A 22,901-nucleotide genomic window follows, 5' to 3' on the forward strand; every position below is an offset into this window, starting at 1 on the left:
TATTCCCTGTGAATTCTTATTACCCTACTAACTACAAAGTACAGCACAAATAATACTTATACACAAAGTATCACAGGATCCCAGACTAGCTGAGGTTGGAAGGGACCTCTGGAGATCTTCTAGTTCAGCCCCCCTGCTCAAATCAGAGTCAATGAGATTGCTCAGGGCTTTTACACTCATGTTCTGAATTATCTCTAAGGATGGATACATGAGTCACTAGAGCAGAAAGCACCTACCCTGTACCTGAAATGCTGTCAGCAACGATTAAAATAGACTGTAGCCTGTGGTTTTCCATACAAGATAAAATGTAAACTGGGTTTCTGGTGGTTCTACAGTAAAAATCTGTGTCTGAGTCTCATTCAAAGTGGAAACACAATATGGGAAGATCAGGTCGCCATGGGTCACCACCAGTGGTCAGGTATATTATCAATCAGTTAGAGATGAACATAACACATATCAGGTTTCAGAGCCTAGATGCAGCTCTGACAAGATAAGGCAAGCAATAGCACTTCTCTTCAAAAATAACTGGGTTTAAAGCTAATACCACCACTTGCATAGACCTATTCATCATCTGCCAGAGCCATTCTTTTAGCAAATGTTCACTTCAGTCATCAGCGCATTATCTGTGGGGGACAGCTTGATAGGCTTGATGAAAATGTGACTTTTCAAATGGAGGGGTATTGTTAGAGTTAACAGTGCAATCGCTCCCTGTAATCACACCACCAGTGAAAGAAAAAAGAAACTGATTCATCTTCAAAACATTTCCCTTTTTGCTTGTTTTTCTCACTGTATGATGTTGCATTGCTAGGAAACAAACTCAAACTCCTACTGAGGATTCCCAATAAAAAACCACTGCCAGCGGTTACCACCAGGTTGCATAATTTTCTCCTCTGCTTAGAACAGCATCTACGTGCAGCCTCTATGAGCTAAGGGAGCCAAATGGTTTTCTCATGGCTTATTGCCTGTATATGCATAGCCATTACAGCTCCTAGCAAAACCAGCACAAGTGCTTATGTTGAATTTTTTTTTTTTTTTTTTTTCCTACAGATTCAGGGAGATCTTGCCAGAACGTGCTTGTTGACTTTACTCACACAGACATACTGATAAATCTCTCTGGGCTTAAAATGGCACTGATTTTTGAAGGGCTTTTGCTGGGGGTCATGAGTCATGAAGCACTGACCCTGGAGTTTGGTGTATACTGGCAACACACAGCTTTCACTTCAGCCAGTACCCAGGACTTGGTAGAGAGGAGAAGCTATGCACCCATAGAAGGTTCTCTCCATCTTTGGCTGATTCTCCAATTGTGAACTTTGTTTTCATTCTGCCATCTTATCACTGCTGGTGACCACCAGTCATGATCATCGACTGCTGACATGGTGCCAGAGTGCTTTCAGCTAAGAATTTCCAGGGAGACACTGACAGGTTTTGTTAGAGGGGACCTATTCTCCTCACCTTCTATTACAAAAGGCATTAAGCTTCTAAGTTTTACAATATAATGTAAAGTTTATTCCTTTACCCAATTTCTAGTCATAAATGTGTTTTTAGGTATGATCCTGTCCTTTGTTTTGGCTCTTTTTTCAATAATACGAAACATGCCAAGTCTCCAGACCAGATGCTATTTTAATCTTTTATAAATGGAGCGAGCACATGCACACAAGCAGTTCCATGAGGACTGGAAGCAAGGAAGCCCAATGTCCCCTACTCGCTTCTCTGTACTCCCTCAAATCCTCCCCATGCAAGGGACCTTCGACCTCAACAACCCTGCTGCACCTTACATACCAACCCCTTCCCCAGTGAGAGGCAGCAAGAGCGTGACTTGCAGCTTGGGCAACTCCAGCAAGCTCCTGGCCTTGGGATCAGGTAAATTTTGAAGCGAAATAAAGCAATTTCTCTTTTTAAACTTTATTCCCCTCTAATTAAACTTATGACTATGTAACAGCATCTCTTAGTTAGTATCTCATAATAAATAAGTGCTTCATTTAGGCTGGAGAAGCATTTGTAAGTGGAATTATTCATGCTTTCTGTTTCCCCAACTTGGAGTCTTGTGCTTTTAGGTTTTTCCTGTTGGCTTTACCTTTGAGCCCCATCTGGTCTATCCATTGCTTCAAGTCCAGTTACAGTGAAATTTCCAGCTATGCCCTTTTTCACTTTTTCCTTCTGGGTTTCGTGACACAGTGTATTTGGATTTCCATATTCCTCTTGTGAGGAAAGAATTAGAACATCCTTAAACATTTCTGAAGGATGCACATTCATTTCAGGGATGCAGTTCCAAGTTGTCCTTTAGGAGAATGTATTGGTTCACCTACGTCTTTCCAGATATTTATCACAGTATGTGCTCTCTCCTCACACAAAGTCCTACATAACCCTGATGAGAAACAGCAATTGAAGATCTATGACGGCACTCTGGCTTTCATATTCTTTATGCCTTTCAACATACAGCTTTTTCCATTACCTGCTTCTTTAACATTTCCCTCCCTTGCATATTTGCCATATGACAAATGCATTCTTTACTTGATGGTTGCTAGCTCTCTATGGGAGCCAGCCAAATGTTGTGGGGCAGGCCTAGTTTTGGATGAGGATTCAGAGCTACTGAAAGATTTACACCTGTTCTGATTTAGGAGTGTAGTACAGGCTTCTCCAGGGTTAAGAACTTTCAAGTACTCCTAAGGGGTAGCTGGGTCAGAGAAGGAGCTTTCAGCTAGGTATATTTATAGTGTTCAAATAAATAGAACATAATGCATCTGTAGATGCATGTAAGTATCTAAAGTCATGTTTACCGATTTAAATGCATCATTCTTTTGAAAGTCGCAAAATACCTGCTCCCGGAGATGCTCAACACCTCTAGAAGTCATATGGCTTATTTATAACATCCAAGTTAAGATTCAGTGATCAAAATGTGTAACTTTGAGAAGTTAATCTTATCTTTGTCTTACTGAAATACAATGTACTGGTCCAGTGGAGTGTTTCAATTATAGGGTAAATTCTCTGTATGTGGTTCTGAGCCATTGAACCTACTCGGACATATGCCAAATTGCTGGTATGTGAGCAAATCCATGACAGTCAGAAGTATATTAGTTTATTTTCAGTGTATACCTGAGAACAATTTCTATCTGAATTATTTCCACATCAGCTATACCTGCCTTGATTCATGTTCTCTTTCATGTTGCTGTGATGTACAGAATAATATAACCTGTTGAACTTCTTTTCTTATCTTCTTCAGACAAATTTTGTTCTTCTAACCAAAAGGAAGCACTTCAGGAACAATATACTGCAGCCACTCTGCCTGTCAGTCATTCTGCTCCCCAGTCTTCAAATTGTCATTCACTTCTCATGTATCTCACACTTTAAAAACAGCACTTTTCTTTGGAAATGAACTCTGACTTATTAAGTTATCACAAGATGAATACAACTTTCTTAGAATTTTTCTATAATATAAAACAATTCCTGTTCACATAGTTATGGAAACTGAACACCCTTCCTCTTTGCCTCCATTGACTCCTAAGCAACTTGGTCAGGCAGTCCCTGCCCTGCTGTTCCTTTGGAGCTTCCACCAACTCTCAGCTCAGCTAGACTGTCATTGTTCCAACCTCCCAACCTGTATCTTCTCCAGAATGCACTAGCATCATAGCCATATAACATCCTGGCCCCACACAATTCACCTGTCAGGGCCCATCTTTCCTCTCAGCCTGGTGATCTTCCCAGCAAGTCCCAGCTCAGATCACACTTCCTCAAGCAGGCTGTATTTCAAGGCAGGTGACTGGACACAAGCAATCACTGGCCATAAGGGGAAGAGACCACCAAACCAAATGGCCAGATTTTATGTCATTGTGTACTGATTTCCGATACGTCTCAACAAATAGGGAGCACACTGGAAAGCACAGGTCAAATATGACATGTTGGACCTGACACTGCATGATCTCAGAGAGCAGACTAAGGTTTGAATGCTAAAAGCCTTCTGCCTGCAGTTAGACACCACTCATGAGGAATATTTAATTTTTGTGGGTAATGACTCCCCTTCCTCTGAGCCTTGGAATGCACTGTATAGCCAAGCTTCCCTTCTTGGAAAAATATTAAAAGATGACAGGATAGCAAAGACGGCAAAAGTTATCATTTTATACTCTGTCTATGTCAAGGGTAAGCACTCTGTGCACCCACTAAGGTGTACGCACTGAGGAGAGTCACTAAATTAGCAATATGCTTTTGTTCATATGATCAAAAGTCAAATTATCAAAAAAAATCGATTATCAAAAAAAGGTTTTTTATTAATCTTGTCATTGATTAAGCTTTACACTTACACTTGTTAAATACTCCAAATAGGAATAAATAGAGTTTATGCTGCTCTGCTGGACTGTTGCAACTATTTTGTCACAAGTAAGAGGTGAATTTGGGGCCCACAAAGTGTTAACCACAATTGTAACACATTCAGTTTCGTGGAAGCAAAACTGTAGCTAAGCTATCTTTCTACTCAGTTCCCATGTCGCCTGGGGTTGGAGAATTACTTGTGATTCAAGTCAAAGCAGACAGTGAGTTGTTCTAAGCTGAGCCTGGTTGCCTGCCAAAACAGTTCCCAGGAGGCTCTATCAGATGAGAATTACGGTAGTCAAGTGCTCTGTGCAATCAGCAACTCCTTTGAATTGGGGGTAATTAGTCATGGGGCAATGCCAGCTTTATAGTAGGGCTGGGTTTCTGCCATCCTGGCATAAATGACTCCCTCCTTAAAGAAGCTTTAAAGTCATATGGTATGCCACCGATATTATCACTTGGATCTGGCCAAATAGCTTTATTTTACACATCTAAATTGTTGGGCCATTGAAAACTATAAGCCAAATTCATATTCCACATATTTTAGCACAATGTATTTTCTTCCGTAGAATACATATCAACTAAATATTACTCAGGACTAGGGGCAGCTGGCCTGGAATGTCTAGTAACTCTTGGGGCATATGGAAAACTTTGGCCTGAGCTAAGACGTACATCTAATCTTTATCCATAGAATGAGCTCTGACCGATTTACTCTATCTGGCAACACAAGAAATGCAGGAACTGTTTGACAGACAAACAGATCATCTTTTATTTACAAATGTCAAGACTTCTGAATCCCTGGCTATAGAGATTCTTCACATGCAATGTGGTGCAGCTGTGGCCGTTCCAAGGAAAGCAATGAGATGGGTGTTATTTGAGTACGCTCTCAACAAATACTGACTGAAGTCCTGTCCTCTGAATAGTTACAGTTTGACAGCTGCTATTTATTATTAAAAGAAAAATAGCAACTGTAAAGCTGCTTGCTGCTTTATTTACCTTAAGCTCAGCAACAACCATGGTACTAAGATATTAAAAGATAAATTTTTCATTTAGACATTTGACCCCAAATCACTAGGGACCAATTGGCCAGGCGGATAGCCATTAATTACTGGTATGTTCTTAGTGTCTTGGCCACTTCTAAGATTAAGCACCATCCAAAGCTATTACAGCAGTGTATTTTTGGAACTATGTTAATAGAGGATAATGCTGATTTTGCGTATGCAGCTTGACAGCTCTTACCTGTAAAGTGCTGATGTGGACAGGAGTCCCTGTGCCGTTCACAGTGTTCTTTTTGGCAGCGTTTCCACCTTTCCCTTCAGCTTGCTCTGCCTTGGCAATCTTGGCTTTTTCAGCTTCAATTCTTTTTGGATTGTTTAGCATTACCTGAACCACTGCATACTCAACCAGTGATGCAAACCCAAAGAGAAGGCAAACAATCAGCCAGACATCTAAGGCCTTCACGTAAGACACTTTGGGAAGTTCAGCAGCAAGAGTAGTACATTCAGATGCCAAGCTGAGCACTGAGAAAATACCTACAAAAGGAAAAATTGATAACAGTTAAAGTGAACTTTCCCTTAACGACACCTGCCCGTGCTCTTCCTCTGAACCAGACAACACTGAATGATGAATCGTAACAGCAAATGGGACTTGACAAAGCGGTAGGCATATTTTGCAACAGGTATACAAAATGCACATGCCTTCAGTTAATGAATAAGTTAAACTGAATACTTATGTAGGGTATTGTGGTTAATGATGAATTATTAATACCAAGCACCTTCATTTTATAAACTCAGAAACGCATGAAGCTAAACTGGCTGCTGTGGTTCTCCTGCCCCACACAACTGCATCACACAACCGGAAAAGGGGCTTTTCAGAGACTTATCTTACCATGCTCATCTAATTCTGAGAAGATGGAAGAGAAATATATGGTATCAAAATCAAAAGATTCCAAATCCTTTAACTTAGACTTGAACAGCTACTGTTGTCCTAGAAATCTGAACTGTGCTTCAGCAGGAGCCATCCTCTGCATGACCTGTCCACAGGTGTAATACTTAAACTCAGGATGAAAGGGAATGTACCAGTGCATTAAAAAGTCTGTGTTCACAATTCATCACAAAGATGAAAACACTGAGGTGACTGAGGGTCTATGAACACTCCTTGTCTGAGCTTCCAGTATCCAGAAAAAGCTTTCTAGATAAAGGGCTTTTGAGGAAGCCCTTATCATAAAAATGTACATCTGCAAAGGCTGTTGAAAGGTCACACTCATCATCAGTCTAGGTTTCAATAAGCACTGCTCTTTACAAGGCTTCCAAACATCACCATTAACACAGGGCTCACATCACAAGAGACAAAATGCAAGTCTGACCTCATAGATTCCCCACAGGCACCTGTGAAATGGGAATAGTAGCATGAACCTTTTGAAAAAGCTAACCTTAGAAATGGTTGTCACATGGGAAAACTTATTTTGACCTCCCAGCTAAGAAGTTCCCATTTTGTTTTTGTGAATGTTCATGATAAAAGTCACCTTCAATTGTAAGTGGGTAGCTTCATGAAATGTAATCAACAACTACAGAAAATGTTGGCCATAAGGTGATATTCACTTAGCCATAACTATGTTTCCTGTAAGGGTCACATGTGCTATCCTAAGCATTAAAAAATTGTATTTCATAGAGAGATCATTTTCTTCAGATCCCTTTAAAGTAAACGACGATGTGAGAATGTTAATAAAGATGTAAGTGTCTGAACTGGCCTATGAAAGTATTAAATTCCAGTTGATCATAAATAACAAGCATTCTTTAGATTTAGATTTTAATAAGATTGATAACTTACTTTATTTGGTATTAATCTCAGATGGGCAACTTATTAGCTGCTAAGCCACTGAAGAGGAAGTATAAAGAAATAACTACAGTCATATTATTTTAAATACAAAATCTTACAGTGTTTTACTTAAAAATGTGTATTATCAACATATCATTGCAAAGTGGGCTTTTTTTTTTTTTTTCCATTGCGATAATAGAGAATGGCCAGATGTTCTATGTTGGATGAGAATGACATGGCAAATAGTGTCCACTCTGGCTTATTTTCAAACTACTATACCTGATGCATTCAAGTACAAACGTGCCCAGAAGTGTAGAAAGTGAGCAAAGAATAGTCCCCATTTTTCTGTCTTCAATGACCAACACCAACTGTTTTTGGCTGAGCACTAATTATGGATCGTTATGAACTGCAATAGTAAGTGCAAGTAAGGCTGTACTGTCTTTTAGCACAAAAAGGACATATCTGCCTATGCTAATCTTTTTGCTACTACCTTCCACTTGTTTGTGTTACTAGGATGAAAACTTCATTCTCAGGGTCAGAGAAACCACAGAAAACCTTCTGGGTTTCAATGGAACTGTAAAGTAAGATAGAAATATTCCATCAAGCAGCCATCTGCTGCCAGATCAGAGCGGCCAGGCCTCAGAGACCCTGTAATGGAGCTCTAAGTTGCACCTCTGATAGCAGCTGTATGAGGTACCTATCAAACACAATTCAAAGCCCAGGGCTCCAGCATGGGTGAGAAGAATGAATAAACAAACTGCAAGATTAAATATTAAAAAAAAAAGGGGGTGGGGTAGGGATAAACCCCCTTTTCTTCGTTGGAAGCACTAAGTGGAAAGGACATTAGTTCTTTCATTCAGACTTCTAATTTAAAGGGAATGTTGGCCTTTCTTGGAAATATGTCTACAGATTTCTTCCCAAAGGGGGATCTCTCGATGATAAAGTGCATCTGTTTGGTAGGATTGCACAGAGGCAAAAACCGCATCCTCTTTCTTTCAGTAGGTCACCTACATCCAGCCTTCAGTGATCTCCTCACATACAACCAAGCAATTTAAGTATACAGGCTTGTTTACAGGTAAGTTGACTAGATGAGACAAGCTGCCAACATGCAATTTGTGGTTCACTGATGTGAGAAAGACTGCATTAAACACCTAATAACCAAATTATCCACTCAAAGAATTTTCTTCTTCATCCCTATTGCAAAAGTTAGTTAGCTCACAGCTGAAAACATGATTGTGCAGAGTAACTACGTAAAAAAATTCTATGGTTACATATGCATACTATCACAAAGTGCCAATCCAGCAAAGCACTTCAGCACATGCTGCCAGATAAATAAATCTCCATTTTTTGAATCCATCAAATTTAACTGGCCTCAGCACTGTCTCCTGGCAGTGAATTCCACAGGTTAATTACATGCTGTATAAAATAGCATTTTCTGTTTTATATTACTGCTTTAAAATAGTTCTGGCTCCATCTCACTAATGTTATTGGAAAATATAACATTCTGCCCTTCTTTCCTTATAATTTGCTATCTGTAATACATTCTCTTCTCTCATTAAATTTGGTAAACTAAAAGCCATAAGCTTGCCAGTCCTTCTTCATACTACAGTTTCCAAATATATGGTCAGGTCTTTCCTTTGAGACACTATATTTGCAACAGCTGTATAAAATGAAATGAGTTGAACTGAAATTATGCTGAGGGCAGGCCTGTGGAGGGCATGTCTGGCTGTCCTCTGTATGTGGGGAATATATCACTGATCACTACTCCAAGCTCTTAGTTACTCTGTTGTACCCCCAAATGCCCGGTCACGGGAGGTACTGTGTGGGTGTGGTTGCTTACAGCCTGGGCTAATGATCCATTCTTTCAGGCCACTGTGGCTGGATGGACATCTGAAGTCCCTGAGATGCCAGGGAAGACCTTACTCCCTTTGGGGATCACAAGGCAATGAAGGAAAGAGAGTAATTTTTTAAACAGATACTGGTATGCTTTCTACTTTTAAAGAACTGGTAAGTCCTCTGTAGGGATCTTTAAAAGCTGAGACACCAGCATGCAATTAGAAAGACGAGCTCAGTGATGTCAGCCTTTATATTGCTTAGCCAGAGCTCTCCAGAGCTCCTCACAATCCTTTGTGAGGATTTCCCTACTACTAGATAATCTAATTGAATGCAATGTTATGGGTAGAAAAAGGGCTTGCAACTTATTTAGCTCCTAGATGGACACACCTTTTTTCTTCAAACAAAAATACATCCTTTTCGCAGAACAGTAACCAAAATGCAGAATCATATTGAGGTTTCTTTTTTTGCAAAGTATCTTGCATTCCTAAATCACCTGGAAACTTCTGAGATGAGACCTTTTACTAACTACTAAAAGTGTAATGACTATTAGTAACACTTTCTTAGGAGTAGATTTCATTCACTTGAAATGATTCACTTCACAGAAGTGTTTATCTTGTTTGATTTCAAGGTCAACTTTCTTCCAAGGATGTAGCTAGAAGAGTTAGATTGTTGCCCTCTTTCAAACTGGAGAAACATAAATCTTACCCCAGTGAGGGTGTTATCAACTTGCACTGCTAAGTACTGATGTATGACTAAAGGATGGTCAGATTTAGTGTTTGTTGCTTCTCTGGGGATGCAGGAAAAGTCACATAACCATGCCAATGGCAAATATCTTTGAAAATGCATTATTTCAGAAATGTTAATGTACAATACTTTTAAACACTTATAATAAATAGAAAGAGAGAAACACAAATAAATAAGCATGCACGTCAGTCATAAAAACTTCAATGCTGTACGAATCAGCACCATGCCTCTTATAAATGTAATATATCACTGATAAATCTGACTGGTCAGCTATCTGAAGTTCAGGATTACAAAAGCAGAAATACACTTCAGATTTTGATCATATTAGAGATCACTACATGAAAAATATTTTCAGTTCTTGTTTCTATCTTTTTAATTTAAAGCATGGTATATTTGCCTCAGACTGCATTTTTCTTAAAATGCCTTATGTTTCACCTTGTGAAATGTATCCTTGCTACTTTTTAAAGGAAAATATGGTATTTGTTTCTTGCTCACAGATTGTGAGTCCTCCCTGATTATTAATAATTATTAATATTTTCAGATCAAGAAAAAAATATATATTTTGAAATAGTCCTCTGGAAAAGAGATACCTATAAAAAAATGTAATGAAAAGGTGTTTTTGTAAAAAGAAAGAGAAAGACAGCCAACCATGGCAGAGAAGCCAAAAGCAGTACTCCAGTCATGGTGCTCCAGATTTTGAGTGGCTCTTGATTTATTTTGGTTGTCATATCACTGGAGAAGGAAGAGGCATGGCAGATGACCTGAGCAGTGGCGCTCAGACCTGGGCATTATGTGGGCACTTTTAAACTTAACAAAACTTGGCAGAAACCCTTCACACTCCACAGGGATTACAGCTCCCCACTACTGCAAGACTCTGCTGATCACAGACTGGGACGGTGATGGGGCAGGTCCCAACCCTAAGGGCGTATTGTCACACTTTTGTGCACATGAGGCTGCAAAGGACTCATGTCCAGTGGGGATGTGCAGGTTAACGTGTGGTTGAGAGGCTTCTGAGGAAGGCCAGGGACTGGAGGCATGCTTCAGCTGCACACCTAGGATCTGGGAAATAGTTACAGTGAATCTCCTGGAAACATAGAGAAGATTTGGAAAATAAGGAGTATGGACTTGTGGAGGTGGGAATATCAGGGAAAGGGGGGGATGACAAGGAGGTCAGGGCATGGGGAAGGAGCTGTCATGACATGGGGAAAGGATTACAAATAGAAATGTCAGGATGCAAAAGCCTGGCTCTACACGTCACCAAGTTCCTGGGGACTGCAGGCTGGGCCACCCCCAAGCCAAAGTCCCATGTAAAATCTAATTAGTTAAGATAATATTGTTTTGATTAACTCTATGTCCTACAATCTCATAATATATGAAGGGCCTACCTACTGTGCTGTGCTACACAGCATGAAAGCAAGAGGCTGAAGTGCCTCATGAACTGAATCTCTAATGAAATAAAACCCATCAGGTAACAACTATGCTAATTCTCTTCCAAACATCATTACATCATTCAGTTTCTATTAATCTTCAGAAAACCTGCTGCAAGAGGTAGTTATTTAGAGCCTTAATCATCATCCTGCTTTCTTACTTCAAGCATTCTTTAAATGCTCAAATTCCTATAAACTGCAAAGTGACACAGTGCCTACAGCATTACCCACACATGGATAAGATCAGATTTGTCCAGGTATTGAGAAGCAGAGAAAGTGTCCTCGTCATATAAGTACTGGAACCATTATCAAGCAAAGTTTCAATGTGGAGGTGGATTTTACAGGACTAGGAATGAGAAGGCTTCAGTGACAATGATGAGCGAATAATGGAAGTGAAGTTGCTTTCTGTGTCCAGTGTCATGTTTTCAAAGCAACTGAGAATGGCTCAATGGTGCTAAGTGGACTGTGACAGCATGTGTGAATGCAGGTTACCCAGTGGGACTCTTGCAGCACTTGCATCAGGATTGATCCAAAATGACAGCCAGGACAGAACAACAATTAGCAGTGTAGGAGCATAAACACCCATCATGTAAAATCCAACTTGTCTTCTTAAAGTGAAGATTACTTCTACACAAGTGTAATAACCTTTAAAAAAATAAATGCATATTAAGGTTTAATATGCTTTGCAGGTCAACCTCTTCGGATTAATATCTTCTACGTCTTTTCTACTTATCCTAGGAGTAAAGATTCACTGATTCATTTTTTTTTTTTAAATAAAGTCAAGAAGTTCAATTTGAAAAGCATTCAAAGTACAGATCAATGTAACCTACAAGTGTGATTTGGCACGTGATACTCTCTGTAATCTGTAAGGCACCCTCTGTCTTTTCACAGCACAGAAGTAAGCAGCAGCTACAGCTTCATCTTGACGCTGGCTTAAGCTCACCTGAAAATCCTACTTAGCATTAATTTGTGAAGAACACAGAATTAAAAAAAAAAAAAAAAAAAAAAGTTTAGAAAGGTTAGAATGGAAAGAGGTGACCTGAATATGATTCTATGCAGAGACTCCCCCAATACTGAAAGCTGGTATAGGTAACTTCTAAAATTGGTACAGACTTGTACAAAAGGCTCAATAAACACTAAATTTTGCAAGCGAAGAATATTGCCTCAAAGCTTCTAAAATGAGGAACTAAAGCACACAAGCATTTCAGAAAATGTCTAATAACACAAATTCAATAACAAGTAAAGCCACAGATAGTAGAGATTTGCTGGAGATAACAAAAGGATTGGGAAGTTTGATAACCAGAAAACCAGTTTTGTTTCTATTTTCACTCATTTAGCAGAACTGGCATTTTTATGTTAAAATTAACACAATAACATTGTAAAAACATCATAAACAATTGTATTACAAAGAAAACGCATTTCTATGTTACATTACAACAGTATGAAAACCCAAGTCAGTATATATCTGTAAATAAAGAGTTTGTGCACACCTGATTTAAAATGTGAAATCTGTCAAAAATGTATTTATTTATCTTCTATCTTTTATCAACTAAGTATCCTCAAATGATGTCACCTTAAAATATTTTTAGAAACTGCAATAATTAAAAAACAAAATGATAAAACATTAAGGAAATATACCCTTGCTGTGCTGAAGACACTATATGCTGTTTTACAGTTCATTCTATCCTGGTCAATGATCTGTAGTCTGGCAAATTCTACCTGTATAATTTCTGAATAGTTTCTAGGTATTGGTAGGTTTTACATTCAAACAGGGGATGCCCTTTAAAATCATTATTTCTTTGCTTTGTGCCAGAAATGCATTCTGCATGGCATTGTATCATCCTTCATTAGGCAGATATTATCCGTTGCCTTCACCATTCAGTTTCTGTGGGCCTTTTTGGATCTGTCATACATTTTGGTAAATAAAGAATAGGCAATTTGCAAACTTAAATATTCAATTTATTGCTATAAAAAGTCACACCAAATTTGCTGACCCTCTTTCTACTTAGGCAGGTATTATAAAAACATCAGTTGACATAAATGTGTGGAAAAGGTTAAGTTCTTTGCAGCTGGCAAGAATCTCCTGCTTAAGCCGTAATTTTGAAAACTTGCTTGTACATGCAACACTGCCTCTTGATTACCTGATAAAACCCTTAACTGAGTTAATTTTAATTATGTGTGCAAAATCTGCTTTTTGAAATGCCTTCAATATAAGAATTCAAAGTAAATCAAACAGTTACTGAATCCTGAAAATAGCCTTTAAAATACTTCAGCATGCCAAAATGTTCAAATTGCATTAATGACATGTTAATTCCAGTCTTGATTATAAGATTAACATGGATAATCTCCAGTTTTAAACAAAAAGAATTAGCAATAAAAGAATTATGAAAAGTTTCTTAAATGTAATGTTGTCATTCCACCAACTCTGATGGCTCTCTAATGTTCTTTCTTTAATGTTCAAATCACATGCATACACAACAATGTGACTACTGTGCTGAGTACTTTGTACAATGTCATTTTACCTTGTGACCACAAGGTGTTGAAACCTGAAAGAGCAATACTAGCTTTCTTTCCAGTTTAACTGTAAAGTGTGCAGTGATTAATTCTTACATTTTTCTTTAAGGTACTAAAAATCTTAAAAATGCCTAAACTATACAAAGATTTTTTAGATATTTAACTTCAGATTTAGGACAAAACGTAGAATGATTATGCTAAATTCTACAACACAGTTACAAGATAGCAATGTGGAGTAAACATTCCCTTTTTCCCTCAAATAAAATGCAAGTCTATTTGCATTGCATCCAATTTTCCCAGATTTATGAATATTATTTGGGAACCGCAAGATTGATCCATTTAATTTTCCATTATTTTGTAGCCTAATTTTTCAGTAAAATCATTATTTATTTAAGCATAAATTATTTTTGTCACTCCTAAGTAAACTTCTACCATTTATAGACTTAGATTTGAATGCAAACAACTTCTAGTTATTGGTTGTGCTTTCCCCAGTGCAGCATTTTCCTGAGAAGGGATAATTTCATACTATTTATAAATGTAAATACCTGAGACACTGAATTGTGTAGTTAGTAGGCCAAAAACTCACGCATTTTGCAGTTTAAAAAATGAAATAAATTTTATTTATCTTTTTCAAGCTAAATTCCTTAACTCCAAGCCCTATTAATGTTACCTGAGATCTCTCAAGAACAACTGCAAGTTAATAGACCCTCAACTGCAGCTGAATAGTCAGCAAGGAACTTGCAAAGACGATTCAGCACCACAGCCATCTTTGTAGAGTTTTAATGGGAGATTTGTGCATATGATGCAACAGCACTGACTAAAATACATCCTGCTGACTTCAGGTATTATGGGAAGTCTTGTGTTTGCCACCGTATGTGAGCAGTTTGGATATAATTGTCAGCAGGAATCAGTCAAGGTAGAAAAGATTAATCATTAAAGCCAGAACACAGAAACCATTGTAGAAATTTGTACCTACTCTCAGGAAACAACTACAGGACTAAATAAATATAGATCAAATAGCTCTGTATTTAGACTGCAAACAGCTTTCTATAGTGACATAACTTCAAGAACACTTAGAGAAAGGAAGAACCTGCAGGGGGAAGCTTTTGAAGTTATACTCTATCCACGTTTTGAACCAAAGTTTTACCAGAAAACCAAAATTATCCTAATTTGCTGCATATCACATAATTCCACATGAAATGTCTATCAGAAAAGTTCGATATTACAAGCATAGAAAGGTATCAGGACTATAGAAACAAAATGGTGATGGAAAGATCAGAAGGTGTATGCAAAACCAATACAAACATTTAATTTCATCTTTAACCTAGACATTTCTGTATTTGAATTTGTTTGCAGTAATTATTATATGTGATTGTTACAATGATATGAACTACTGGTAAGTTACAAGTAATCTATTTCCTCCCATAAAATGTAAGGCATGAACCCATGTTTATGGGTAATATCCGTATTTATGGGTATTAATCATTACCCATAAACAGTATTTGAAGGAAGCTTAAAGTTTTTACCAAGGAAATCACTTTAATTACCTACCTGTGCCTTTATAATACTTGGTACAGTTACCATATTCAATATCCTCCTTTTTAATATCAAACTGAGGCAGTGCAATTTTCTCTAACTGTACAGGATCTCCAGACTGCCAGATGAAGCGTAAGTCATCAGTCGTGTAACCAACTACAAGAACAAAATGAAATAATAAAGACCATCTTAATCAGAGTTTTTAGCATGTATGTACCATTATTTCTTTTATTCTTTCTTTCTGCTTCCCATCCAAAAAATTAGACAAAACATGAAATAATATACAACTGAATTTTTATGTAGATCTAAATTAGTAGTTGACGGGTGGAGTATTACGTTATCAGCAATATTACACTGATTAAGAGGTGTTCATGACACAGCTCACTGTCCAAACAAATAAAGCAATCCACAGCTTTGAAGTTTGCATATTCATTCACACTCTACTTCAGCAAAGCATGAAAAATATACTGAACTTCAACAACACTCACACGTCCTAGGAACTTCAACAAAATGTAACAATGCACCTAATTACTGTGATGAATCTTGGCTTTTGTGTAAAAAAACTTTTCTGCTTAGTTATTAACATTAAAGGCCCTGATTGATGAAAGCACTTAGCACTTAGGAAATGCATAACCAGGAATTTAAGTAGATGTATAATCCTATTGAAATCAATTCAGTGCTTCTGTGCCTTCATGATCTCCTGAATATGGACAAACCTCCACATACATTTGAGTGCCTAACTCACGCTTTATACAACACTACTAAGTGAGAGGCAGTGAAAGTTAGGCTTATAATATTCAAACATAAAGCAGTATTAACTAAATATGCAGCCATAATCATGACTTTACAAGTTGTTTTTCTGCTACCTTCTGTTTATTAAGGATTAACTTAGTACAAACAGAGATACAGAGATAGTGTGTGTTAAATGGGAACAGGGATGGGGAAACATAAAAAAGCAAAGTTGGAAAGTAGTGGTTCACAATTCAAAGCCTCTGAGAAATGTTTAAGGAACAATTCTTGTTCTGGAGGCATTGGACAGATGTTTTTTATCTTTGAAAAATAGCTGTCATTTAAAAAGTTAAACTGTCTATAATCCAACTTCTCTAAGATCGACAATAACTTAATAAAATCACATTTCAAAGCTTCATGCTGAAAGTAATATAAAAAAAATTACTTGTTCCAATGTTTGATTCATACAATCAGTTTCACCTCTTTACAACATGCAGCAAATCACAAACACTAGGATCATTTATAATACAATTACTGGATAGTGAAAATCTTGTCTATAGGGAATGTGTAGTATTGGTGATCATAACTGCAGATAAAGGAAACTGTTTGGTAAAAACTGGCAGCCTCTTTTGTTTTGGAAATCTAACAACCAGGAAAAAAAATGTGATTTTAAAATACTTTAGTGGAATAAAACTGCCAATGGCTAACGGAGGAAGCAGGCCCACTGTTGGAACTCGAAGGGAGACTGTGGGTCATAGGTGCAGTTCTTACTTTAGACAATGAAGGTAGAAGAAAGTTTAGTGCATAAAGTCTTTCCAAATGAGCAGAAATTCCATTCCTCCTCCCAAATTTAAAAACACTAACACAGCTTGGAGAGAGAGTAAAGTTGTTTAAATAAAGTTGATTACAAAGATGACTAAGTTTGAACTAACTTCCATTGATATTACTAATGCTAGGTCAACCACAAGTTGATTTGAGTTTACTCTCAGTTTACTTCAGCTAATATATATACATATCAGAGATGGGCAAAACACTAATACTATGGACACAATGCAATTCTAAGGGTAAATGTTAGCAATTAAAAAATAAACGGTAGAGCTCTGATATCATTATTATTACCCCGGTCCCCACCAGGATGCCGTGCTCTGCTTTGATTAACCTTGATGTTTCCAGGAGATTCAAGTAATACTGTTCATCATCAATGCAAGGAGTTAAATTGGACACTGACAACGTACACAGAAGCACGGGTTGTGTAAGTTAAAACTGTATATTCTTTATTCCAAATGTTTTGTGTTTCCATTTTAATTAAATTTAGTGTATGCATTTTTGTAATACTAATCAGTTGTCACAGTGTTTGATAGCAAAAGCTAAACAACAAGTGCATGGTGCCATAACTGCAAGAAACATTTTTATAGGAAAATATATGTTGGTAGGAATCAGTGAATGTTAATTTCAAGACTCATTAGAAAACATTGACACAAACAATACAGAACTGATCATTTTGGTTTGATTCTCAGGCATGCCTAGAAGACAACTGTTTTTATGCAGAAACTGATTTACATACAGCTTTCCAATTGCATCTTGCAGCGCTGTGTATCCATAGGAAACAAGGTCAAGTCCAAAGGGCATGACAGAGTAATAGACAATCTGAAAATACAGAAATGGAATTTAAAAACAGGGTGAGCTGCTGTGTAAGTAGCAGACTGTGAGAAAAAAAAAAAAAACCAAAAAAAAAACAACAACAAAAAACACACCTTAGATGTTTGACTTTCAGCTTTTAAAACAGTAGAAAAAATGAACAAAAATTTTAAGTAGCAGTTTGCAATTTAAATATCTCTACCAGAAATTTAAGTATCTCTAGTAGTCTCATAATACAGTTTTATATAGAGTGTTAAACATATGGTATTTCACAAATTATAGGACTAATAATAGATGGCAGAAGACATAATTTTTAAGAATAAGCAAAACAAAGGTCCATATGGAACAGAAACCCATCTCCGGCAGTGGCTAGTGGCAGCCTCCTGAGGAAGAACATGAGACTAGAGCAATCAGGAAATGACATTTCCCCAGATATCCAACAGCCTTCTTAAAGTTGTGCCTCAAGTACTTCCTAAACCAGATGTGATACTTTAGTATTTAAGAGAGCTTGACAGACCTTTGTCCTTCCAGAAGCAGCTTGCTTCCAATTGCTTTCTAGAATGCATGTACACTTTAATCACACAAAGCATCCTGCAGCTAGGAACACACTATCCTGCACACTCTAATGGTCTTCTTTCATCTGTCTTGACCCTGTCTCACAATTCTTTTATTGCAAAATAAAGGTCAATAATCAACATCCATTGACTCTTTCTGTGCTATTTGAGATCTCTATACAACCACCTTAATTGCTGTTTTTCCTGATGTGAAAAGATTTGCTTTGATTAGCTGTTCTTTATAAAAGATGCTGTTCCATATCTTTCAACATCCTAGAATCCCCAGCACTTTCTCAGCGAGTACTGAGCAGTTAGCTGACATTTTCAGAGAACTAACTATTATTACCCAAAGATCTTTTTCCTGAGCAATAATCCTCAAAACCCACCAGTTTATATATAAAGTTAGAATATTTTTTCCCTACATGCATAATTTCTTAGTTATTTACATTGAATTTCATCTCTTATTTTGTTGCTTAGACATTAGATTTCTCTGTAATTCTCCCTGTTGACTCTTTCCTTACTATTCTGCATAACTTAGCACCATCACAAGTGCTCACCAATTCACCGTTCACCTTTTTCCAGGTGATTTATGTGGAACAGCAGAACAGATTTTTCTGCAGGAGTCCACTACTTACTTCCCTCCACGTGAACACTGACTGCTTATTCCTACATTCAGTTTCCTAACTCCTAGCTGTTTATGTAGGTAAGAACTTTCTCTCACATGCATATATTTTGATAACTGGAGATTATTTCATTTATATGTGATAATATTTCTGTAAACTAAAAAGTCAAGGCATAGCAATACAAATTTTTAAAAATAGTAGCTACCAAAATTAAGTATGCCAAAAAATTAATCTTGTCTTCATCAGTATCATTTATGAACACATTGTATTACTAAAATCAACAGAACATTTGTAGAGCTAGACATTATTTTCAAACTAAACTGAATTTGATTTTGGCATATGGAAGTTTAAGGAGAAATATTTTTCCATCAGAAACACTACTATTAGTATTCACTGAATATTTACAATCCACTAACCAAACACATTCACTGAAATAAGCTCATTTATAAATAGCTCCAAATTGGAAAAACATTTGAAATAAATTTCACCATTTCACTTAACTTTTGCTGTTTCAAATGGGAAATGATTTTTGTAGCTGGAAGTGATTTTCCATTTTTGAAATAAGAATATCAATAGACTTCAAAAACTGCAACTTAAACAATTGAAATCAGAACCAGGACCTTTGGAGTGAGCCAAATGAAATGCTTCTGTTGTCCAATTTATTTCCTTTTCTCATTGCTGTCTGCAAAAGTCTTGAGACTGAGTTTTCTCATCCTTGGATTTGGAATGGGAAAAAAATCACAACAGACTCTTCCCATTTTCTTTCTTTTTTTGTAGCCACTTCTACTTTGGCAATAAAGAACTCATGCTACCATAATTTCAGATGTTCCCTTTAAGTGGTAAAGTAGCAGTGAATTTGGGAAATCAATTCAATTTGTTGTTTTCAATGAATGAGTGTTTTTATGGAATAGTGTAAACCTACAAATAAAATAAAACCACAAAAAGTATGTATTAATTGCAATTAAATTAAATATTTTGGGGCCCTCTGAAAAATATATATCCACTAAGGCACAGACCTTAATAAGGATTACATCCTAGAACTTTTACAAAACATTTATAATTCAAATTTTGTAATATCTGCCTTTCCTTAGATCATTAGTAAGTAATCATAATTTTCATTAGTTGATGTAGAAATTCCAAGTGGTGAAAAAATTACGTTGCTTTGCTGAAGGCTTTACTTCAGAGATCTCCATTTCATTAAGCTTCCAGGAATCTTGGCAATTATCAACAGAGTTTAAATTTCGTTACTAATACTAGTTCACCTAATATGTTATTTTAACATGATAGATAAATGTACATACATTTCAAACTTTTAGCACTTGCTGTGCTATCAATTAACGTGCTTTGAAACTCCATTTTATTTTCATACATTTAATTTAGTAGATCATTATTTAAAAATTTCTATATATATTTAAATATTAGCTAAAAACTGTAATGTGTTACTAATCTAACAGTGTATGTATCTCACATCATGCCATTAATTCACTAAAAAAAAGAAGGAGTAAAAATATTTCATAAAAATACCTCATGCTGACTAGTACATCTCCATCCCGAAATATAAAGAGAAGGATATTTTCTTGAGTTACATCATGGAAATTAGCATTTTTTTCATTTGCAAAGAACAAGTCTGGCTTCCAAAGACATTTAAACATTGTTGGGTCCACTGTCAGTGTGTCCGAACCCCTCCAGTCATTGGGTAGTTTGAGTCTAGGGTCATTCCACTTCTGTCTTAAAAAGATGTTGACTCTATAATCCTGACAACAAGAATACATAAGTATTAGAGCAGCCAAAAGTCTACCCCCCCCCCCCAAAAAAAAAAAAAAAAAAAAACAACGAAGAAAGAAGACCATGATATCCAATTCACTAAAGAAAAACTATTTATGCCCTGATTTTTCTATCACACAGATAGTAATCACTATTCAAGCAGCATTAATAAGTGTCAATTTTAATGGAATTTATTACAAAAAGGTAGATTATGTCTTATGCTTTGAATACAATAACAAGTTGTCCACCCAGGATGCTTTTTGCATCCCTTCTGATAGTAGCCCAGTTACATAGGCATAAAGAAGAGCAGGCAGCAATGCAGAGGGAGCCATAGCATGACTACTCTGAATTACTGCAGCTGCAGGCGGAGCATTACTTCTATCAACATATCCTGTAAGCGTAAATTCCAGTTTATTCTACAGTTGGTTAAGTGACACACTGATGGCAATGTGCCAATCTATAAAAGCAGAAAACCGACCAGGTAGAAAGCAGATTTTAAACTACACACAGAGAATACATCCTCGGGACCTGTAATAGCGATCTGGGGCTATTTTTGTAGGAAAACTGATGCAGCTAAGCATCAGCTTAGCATGCAGCTAAGTCCTTAGGTAGCATGTATGAAAACAGGTACAGAAAAGGTCTCAAAATATCAAGACAAAATCAAGGTTTTATATAGAGGAAATTTTCCTCTGAATTCAGCAGGAGTTTTACTCAAGTATGGACAATAGTAGAGCCACGTTCAATGAGAACCAAATTTTGCCTTTGGGAATTGGAGTAGCATGTGTCTGAGGGCAAAACGATACCCACATGCATTCTGTCCTCAGTGAAAGCTGTGTGCATCCAAAGGAAAAATCTGACCCAGTATGTCAGTTACAATTTTTCAGTCTTACGTGTAAGTCTTTTTGCTTTTCACATTTACATTTAAGCCAATGCTTCTTGTTTTTGTAAATGTAAACTAAGCAGATCACATTAAAAAATATAATAATAATAATAAAGGCAATGTTAAACAAAGTAAAACAAAAATAAAATTCTATATTTAAGGTAACTCTATCTCTGGTCTCCCTATTCATATTCTATGGTATGTTTTGTTTATTTTTTTATAATTATCTATTAGGCACAAAGCAATCTGAGATATGGACTGCTACTGTTTTACAATTATAACAAAATGCCAGATATCTGTGAAGGTTCTTGACATATTTTTGTTTTATCAACGTATTCAACATGGCAAACTAAATTTATAAAGGCATGCTGTACAAATTAGTGTCTTTTACACATTTTAGTGTTTAGTGTAAGTTCTCTTCTATAGTACTGACTGTAATGCATATATTTACAGTCCAAAGCAAGTGCCACATTTAGAGACTCATGCTCGCTCCAACAGGAAGGCGTTCATTTGGTTAAGACCTCATGTAGAATAGTTTACCTTACTGATTTATCCTGTTAATTGGAACGCAGTGCCCACCTTCCCATGTCCAGTTCGCCAGTCGGATCAGCCCAGGTTATTTCTTTACTACACTACAATGCTAAGCTGTGTAATGTGTATTCCCACTGCATTGTAATGAAAAGCAAAGGACCAAGACTAAGTAGAAAGATATGAGGCAACATTTATTAATATGCATAGTTCTGAGAGAAATGTTACTCTTTAGCAGTCTGTTTTTGAAACAAAAATATATGTAGTCTGATTTTTCTTTATACAAAGGCCTATATCATCCTGTCAAAGTAAAGAAGCAGTATAAAATAACGGATGATATAAAGTGACTTAGTACTGGAAGGCTTTCATAGAGAAACTTCAGAATATGAGGGAATTCAGGTCATTATCTCAGAGTGCATCTTTTCAATTATATACAGATAATCAAAAAATTATTTGCTTGTTTCTGAAGTTCCCATTCCAGCTAAACATTCTCACAGCCACGGGCAAATGATAAGCACTATCCAACACTCGCCTTCAGCTTACACATTGTGGTGGTTTTATCCTGCTGGGCATCTGAGCTCCACCACAACCACTCACTCACTCCCCCTCCTCAAAGGGAAAGGGGGACAAAATATGATGGAAAGGGGTCAAGGGCTGAGATAAGGACAGGGAGATCACTCAACAACCATCGTGACAAGGAAAACAGACTCAGTGTAGGGAGATTAATTGTATTTATTAACTATCATTGGTGGACTACAATAGTGAGAAACTAAAAGCAAACTAAAAACACCTTCTCCCTTCCCTCCTCTTCCCAAGTAGCTCAGGGGATTGGGAAATGGAGGCTGTGGTCAGTCCCTAATTCAGAAGAAGATGTTTAAATAACTGAAAATCAGAATGCACTGTCAAAATAATAATTGGTAATGAGATCAGGTGGGTGGCACTCTACTTCTTTCCTTTCTCTATTAAAAATGATCTTAAGTATACCAAACAATGGACTGTAGCGACAGTT

At 36.9% G+C, this 22,901-nt stretch overlaps 1 protein-coding gene across 2 annotated transcripts in view; it reads right to left on the reverse strand.

Annotated features, from left to right (window-relative positions):
* Nucleotides 1-22,901, reverse strand: part of GLRB (glycine receptor beta) — a 51,426-nt gene that overhangs the window by 7,875 nt on the left and 20,650 nt on the right. Inside the window, exons 5-9 of one of the 2 annotated variants that reach the window (XM_035326116.1) lie at nucleotides 20,245-20,474; nucleotides 17,470-17,552; nucleotides 15,192-15,332; nucleotides 11,619-11,771; nucleotides 5,542-5,834 (exon numbers count right to left, since the gene is read on the reverse strand). In XM_035326116.1, the coding sequence (XP_035182007.1) occupies nucleotides 5,542-5,834; nucleotides 11,619-11,771; nucleotides 15,192-15,332; nucleotides 17,470-17,552; nucleotides 20,245-20,474 (900 nt within the window). The remainder of the gene's footprint in view (nucleotides 1-5,541; nucleotides 5,835-11,618; nucleotides 11,772-15,191; nucleotides 15,333-17,469; nucleotides 17,553-20,244; nucleotides 20,475-22,901) is intronic. The other variant, XM_035326117.1, reaches the window with a different exon arrangement.

The sequence above is a fragment of the Oxyura jamaicensis genome, chromosome 4 (assembly GCF_011077185.1).
Source record: "Oxyura jamaicensis isolate SHBP4307 breed ruddy duck chromosome 4, BPBGC_Ojam_1.0, whole genome shotgun sequence".
Lineage (NCBI taxonomy): Eukaryota > Metazoa > Chordata > Aves > Anseriformes > Anatidae > Oxyura > Oxyura jamaicensis.